The 6900-nt window shown below is 37.6% G+C and overlaps 1 protein-coding gene across 1 annotated transcript; it reads right to left on the bottom strand.

The window, feature by feature from the left end:
- Positions 1-452: 452 nt before the first annotated feature.
- On the bottom strand, positions 453-5849 carry LOC102801434 (uncharacterized). Its single transcript, XM_006825288.3, has 3 exons — positions 4094-5849; positions 2069-2221; positions 453-1292 (listed from the first exon to the last, which is right to left on the bottom strand). The coding sequence occupies exons 1-3, from the start codon at positions 5496-5498 to the stop codon at positions 1006-1008; spliced, it is 1845 nt and encodes a 614-aa protein (XP_006825351.3). The 5' UTR covers positions 5499-5849; the 3' UTR covers positions 453-1005.
- Between the last annotated feature and the right edge of the window lie 1051 nt (positions 5850-6900).

Here is a 6900-nt window from a genome sequence, read left to right as displayed (position 1 = left end):
TGCTGGACTACTTTGAAAACCCTCCATACCCAACAACATGCCGAAGTAATGTACTGACTAGACACGTACAATGTAACCAAAGTTATTGATGCACTGGGACTGACTTTTGTGATGTACTGACTAGACACGTACAATGTAACCAAAGTTATTGATGCACTGGGACTGACTTTTGTGATGTATTGTACAACATGGACGGCGAGGGAGGGGCAGCATGTGTAACAACTACATCGTAAAAATAAATTCCCGCTACTCCGAGTGGACATAAGGGGTCGGTTTCGACAAGTTTTATACATATAGACGTAGTAGAATCAATAAAAACGCATCTATCCTTTTTACTGCGTTGCAGTGAATTCGCTCAAATTGTCACCGCTTGATTGGACACCAAAAGCTGACTCATCACTATTCTATGCCAAGAGTGTTCGACACCTACGTTCAAAAGAGGAAAACGTGCATTTCAATAGGTGTACATGTCGCAAATGAAATGTACCATACATATGCTTTATTTATTACCGTTTCAGTGATTCCATTCGATGCGCACCCTACTAGTGTGAATATCAGTGAGTAAAAAAGCCAGCTACACGAATTCATATACATTAACAAACAAGATCACTAATAGTAGGTACAAGTATAACACCATTTTGAAGGACGCAGTTATAATACAACCCTGGTTTGCAACATGATTAAATATAACGCACGTGTTAGATTGAATAAACACAGTCAAAGCGATATACTATATTTTTAGATGTAAGCGCGTGAGTGATTTTATGACCGTAACCAAAGCGATATACCATGTATTTAACAGAAAATGAATATGCAAATGATGAATGTATACGTATAGTATATATAATGAACTTGAATAATTTAACAATTGATTTCATGAACTGGGATGCTCTGATCTTTGAATGGAAGTGATGTCATGGTCAATGACATCTGATGCAAATTCATTATGATGATTATGTTAAATATTATTACTGACTACGATGATTACAGATAAATCCAGCACGGTTATCTCTTCTTTACAACCGTTTCAGCTATTCTATTCAATTTACATTCTACTAGCACGTCGACTAGATTGTTTTTCGTTGCTAGGGAACCAGCTACATTTTCCCAAACTTTGAATGACCTATAGGCCTGTTCCTTCAAACCCCGAGTGTTTTTCCGAATATCCACGATCTCCGACTCCACCAAGTCGGAAGTAATTTCTTTCGGCCAAGGCAGGCGTCGAAAAATGTTCGGCCATTCTCGGCCAATCGGTAGAGTTTCCTTAAGATACTGGAATACTGATTCTAGCCCTGTGAAATAAAACATTCATTAGTATTCAGATCAAAAAATCAACATAAGAGTTACAATCACCCTTCAAAATGTGAAATTTTATATGACGTTACTGTAAAAGAAAATGTTCAATATTTGCGACTTTGTAACTAAAAAAAGAAAACACTATTAAAACTTTAAAATATAAAATTTAAACTGGATTGAAATAATATGCAAAGATAATGATGTCATTATAGAGAGTATACGTATATGTAAATGTATAGCTCTGACCATCTATACGTTCAATTGTATAGTAGTAAGTACATTATGCTGTAAATGTATAGACCTGACTTGAGTCGGTTGCATTCATTATACTAGTTACATTAAATTTGAACTTGACCAATTTTCGATTTGTTGTTGAGTTTCAGGTAATGAAGGGTAATTTCACGCTATATATAGGTCAGTTTCATTCATTTCATGTGAATGAGTGCCCCATAGCATATTTTATTATTTTCATAAATAGATAATATTAAAGGGGCGAAGAAAATTTCATTGATTTCATTTCAGTCGTACATTATTACAATTAACGAATAAATTATAGAAAAAAATATGCAAAGGTTATACCAATATTTTGGCAGGAAAAATTGTTGTATTCAAATATTTTCAGAAATAATAGCCCATTTTAAAAATGATTCTTTCCTTGAAAAGCTATGTGTAGGAAAACAGACAAACACCATGGTAGCACACTGTGTTGCTAGCGACATAATGGCAACATCATACTAACATACTGTCACGAACACCAAAAACAAGAACTCACCTTGAGAAGATATATGTTTGTTGCTAACGACACTATGACCAATGGCAGGTAACACACTGTCCCGTGCACCAATAGCAGGACTCGGACTCAATATAAGAGGCGTTGGTGATTTGAACTCGCTACCAGTAATGGACAATGATGGCGTCACATTAGCTGCGTGAAAACAATAATGTCGTCGTTTGTATTGACACGAGAAACATTAAGGGCGGACTGACATAAATGCGGCATGAACCTCACTAGAATGTAAAAAACGATTTGTATTCAATTTTCATATAGATACGTGTAATAATACTATATAGAGATCATTTCTAGCAGCTACATGTGTTATGTTCGAAGTATGTTTCATATAAGACTTTATTTTCAAATTATTGTGGCATCCATTTTATTTAGTACCCTTCATCATAATTAGTCAAGTGTCGAAAGTAGATGGCCAGTATGGCACATCTAGTTTGAATGGATGTTCCCACCTGAGATGGCCAGTATGGCACATTCAGTGTGAATGGATGTTCCCATCTGAGATGACCAGTATGGCACATTCAGTGAGAATGGATGTTCCCCTCTGAAACGACCAGTATGGCACATTCAGTGAGAATGGATGTTCCCCTCTGAGGTGACCAGTATGGCACATTCAGTGAGAATGGGTGTTCCCCTCTGAGACGACCAGTATGGCACATTCAGTATGTACGGATTTTCCCCTCTGAGGTGACCAGTATGGCACATTCAGTGTGTATGGATGTTCCCCTCTGAGATGACCAGTATGACACATTCAGTATGTATGGATTTTCCCCTCTGGACGTTTAACGTATCATTTAAGAACATTTTGTAAACTTCCAAATTACAAATGATGCCGACAATAAAACAGAAACGGAATTTGCAGTGGGTTGTTTTTTGTACACCGGGTTTCATGAAGGGGTGAACCTGGTTAATATAAAATATTCATAAATATTAATACATTTCAAATGACGATTGAAAACACCTCGGATAAATCTATTATAATTATTTATAAATGTGTATTTACGCCTTCATGAAACCCGGTGTATCTGCTATAAACTGGTCTGAATCATGCCTCACACAAAGCACGTTGTTTAGAACCAATCAGGATCGAACCCACGTGTCTGTCTGATTCGATATATTCACGTCACTATATGTTTTGCTGAGATCACTCACATCCAAACAGAGCCTTAGAAATTGGATGTACGCAATCACGTGGTGGTTGCTATTGTGTTCGTAATTATTCGCAAAAGAGACTAGTGACCTTGTTGAATTGACGTTCCCAACCAACAATACATTAACAAGCTATTCAAGTAGTTTGGTGAAACGCCATTCATAGTTCCGTTTACTATAGTAAGATTGAAATGATCGTCATAATAACGGGTCACAAGGCGAAAGGCGATGCCTATATATTACGTCACCCCTCTTCATGACGACGTAAACACAACTGGGTCAAGATGTCCTGTTTTATCACGTTACTCTTTGTACTCGAGGCTGTAGCCAGATAAAGGGCGATGACGATTCTTTAAGATTTCTGAAAATACCGTTCCCACCGAGTTGTCCTGCAGACGACTTTACATATACATATGCACGTAGAACGGATGGAATTTGTTTTGGAGCGAAACAAACTATTCGAATGAAAACCAAGTGGCTACAAACATTTACAATAATACCACACGGCTGTAATAAACAATTATGTTATATTATTTGTAGTATGTATACAAGAAAATGAACGCAATCATAAATAAATTTTAGGAGTGCGAGAAAGCAATATTTCTGTTGTATATACATGGTAACAATAATTACACGGCATTTTCGGCATGTATTGAAGAAGACGATATATCTCAAATTGCTGAGCCTATAGAATTAATTGTCATGACAACAGGACCATTGTGTATTTTATAGCGACTATAAATCTTATCGTCGTTGAATGGTTCAGTCCCGTTGTGGGACATTAAATTTGAATAGTCGTTTATAAAAAAAAAATCCTACTTGTCAGGGAATGTGATATCCACCAACTGTTCCATGTCTTACCTTGGAAGTCGGACTGCAAGATAAATCCTTCGTTAATTATTGGTTGCAATAAATGCATTTTTCTCTGTAATATGTTGTCTAACTTTTCTACTTTTATGTCTAACCGGTGCAATGCCGACTGGAAAGCCTTAATTCTCTTCTGAAGTTCCACCCGTCGTTCTTCAAGTCCAGTCAGTCGTCTATACTTGTACTCTAAAGCGTCTCTCTGTTGTCGTTTCAACGCTAGCTGTTTTTTCACCCTCTCTAGTCGGAACCCCAACGACGTTACCGTGCTTTCCAGTTCTGTGGCTTTCCTGGCTAGGTCGTTTATTTGTTTGCTGAGACTAGTCACAGTTTCTATATCTTCTATCGATTCGCCAGTCGAGGCCAACTTTCCAGTTGATTCGAAGTCATAACTCAATCTCATCCTCGTTATACGAATAGATTCTAAGTCATTTTCCATCTGAAATATTTCTTCAGTAATACTATTCTTTTCATTCTCTAAACTTTTTATTTCTATGCTCAACGCTTCCAGGGTTTTCCTTGCGCCCCTCACGTCCTCGGAAACCCTCAGTTTGCCAAGTTCTCGCTGTTCCATCACAATACTCCGATGCAGAGTCTTTCTCTCGAAGCGCACTTCTTTTCGGTCCTTCACGAGTAACTCCACATAATGTTCGTCCTCTTCGAGCCATTTGTCAACGACATCGAAAGCTTCGTTTATCTTGAGAAATATATCGCGAAAAAACTGAAGTATGGGTTCGAATAAATCGCTAGTTGATGATCCTTCTTGCTGTGTGACGACTATATGTTTTTGTGAAGGACTCGTGAAGCCGGTCGCGGGATCCTCGGGGTCATGTTCTTGTAACTTAATGAATTCGGCGATACTTTTACATTTAACAGGAAGCGATGTTCTCAAATTCTGAAGTCGTACAAGCAGGTGGCCTGTGTTCGCCTTCTCATCAAACTTCTCATAGACTCTAAAATACCTATTCAGTATTTTACAGATATCAACCAACCGATCCCAGCATATTTTGATATTTCTCACTGTATCCGTACACAATGTGTAAAAATGCTTTACCACGGTTCGCGCGTTTTTGTCCACTCCCCTCAACTGCCGCAGTTCTAACGTCGTTAGCAGCTCTTCTAAAGTATTGACGGAGTCTATAAGCGGGAATTTTCTTTTAATACTGTCTTTGGTATAAATTCTTCCAACTGCCTTTTCTAGTGCGTCTTTCTGGAACTTCTTGTTAAACCTCTCTTCACTTTCGACGGCAGAGTCACGACAACCTGCTAATAATTTCCTGATATCCGACCGAACGTTCTGCAAGTTGGTATAATGTGGACCATCAATACTCCTTGATACCGGTTGATTGGCTTTCGATATTGATCGATATCTTTTCAGTCTTGGCGATAAGTAACTCTCCATATTTTTAGTTATATCTACGGTAGACAGCTCATTAGTTTAGTCTTGAGTGAGCACAAGGTCCAAGCACAGCAAGAGTTTTCACTCCGTAAAAACTGATTCCATTCATCGATTCTCATCGTCTCCTAGGATGAATAATCACATGATACAAAGCGTAGGAAAATCCTGGACAGAAATTAACATTGAAAAGTGCAAATAAATAGAGTACTATCGCAACTCATAAGCCACTAGATGATTCGTACCGTCAGCAACGTTACGAATCATTTGACAAGCTTAGTGGCCTCTGTGACCTGGCTGTACCGGTATCCAGTATAGAACAAAGCACTTTGGAGGATAGGTTCTTTTGTTGAGGCAACACAATAGACGGCGATGACAAGAAAATAATAGGCATTCGTGCGTTTTGGTTGGGACATGAATAAACAGGACGAACCGAGATAATGAATGCCCTACCTAACCAACCACTCGATTGATACAAGAACTAACCGTACATGCGCAGAGTGACGATAACACGAGGCCTTGGGCGCATTTGTAATTTAGCGGAATATCTCAAAAGGGCAACGATGTGGTCTGCAAATGTTGATACCACTCGCAAATCTGTTTACATACAAATAGTTACCCCCATTAAGTACTGCAGTAATTTTGAAGTGGCGACCAGCCAGTCACTATAGCGATTCAAGTTCATAACGGTTGATCGTTTAGCCGTTAAACAATGACGTGACTGCATTTAATACTGCGTGCGTCGATATATATTTTTGTAACACGTGGAAATATTCGTGTGTTGAAAATTAATACATTAATAAATTACTATTAAACTTACATTGATAACTTTTACTTCCTGTAATTCTATGTAATTATTGAATAATTTGTATGCAGTTAGACAGTTTGCATTTACTTTCAAGGTCGCCATAGAGGGCGATTGATATTGGTGAAACAGTTATTTTTGCTGTAATCTATTTGTTCTTTATTTGGTAAATTCATTGTAATTCCCAGCTTTGAGATTAGTAATTCACTATTTAGTCAGATTTGTAATTTTATTTTGAAGCAAGGGTTGCCAGATTTGTAATTTATTAATGTATTATTAAACGGTAATACAGTTATCACAATTTTCAACACACGAGTATTTCCACATGTTAAATTTCAGGGCACGTTGACAGTAATTTAGATTGAATAAGGTAGAAACTCAGAATCAGTTTTCCTGGCCCAAGTCATGCATTGCATTAAAATTGTATATTTATAACTTAGATCTTTTTATTTGGAACGTACAAAAAAGAAACCTTGAGTATTGTCTAATAACAAAACAACATTTATGTAAACGAGGCAACTAATAGTGTGGACATATTATACTACAGTGTTTGGTTGATTGCATTCGTGTCAGTGGCGGATCCAGCAAAATGTATTGGGGGGG

Source organism: Saccoglossus kowalevskii, chromosome 7 (genome assembly GCF_978046115.1).
Source record: "Saccoglossus kowalevskii chromosome 7, keSacKowa6.1, whole genome shotgun sequence".
Classification (NCBI taxonomy): Eukaryota; Metazoa; Hemichordata; class Enteropneusta; family Harrimaniidae; genus Saccoglossus; species Saccoglossus kowalevskii.
This window is presented reverse-complemented; position numbering and strand designations above follow the sequence as displayed.

Bases quoted from the DNA above. Each gene is read 5' to 3' on its own strand.
- LOC102801434 (XM_006825288.3), bottom strand. From the start codon at position 5,498: ATGGAGAGTTACTTATCGCCAAGACTGAAAAGATATCGATCAATATCG. The intron at 2,222-4,093 runs GTAAGACATGGA...GTTTTCACGCAG, and splicing joins CTTGCAGTCCGACTTCCAAG to CTAATGTGACGCCATCATTG. The intron at 1,293-2,068 runs GTGAGTTCTTGT...TTTATTTCACAG, and splicing joins CAAACATATATCTTCTCAAG to GGCTAGAATCAGTATTCCAG.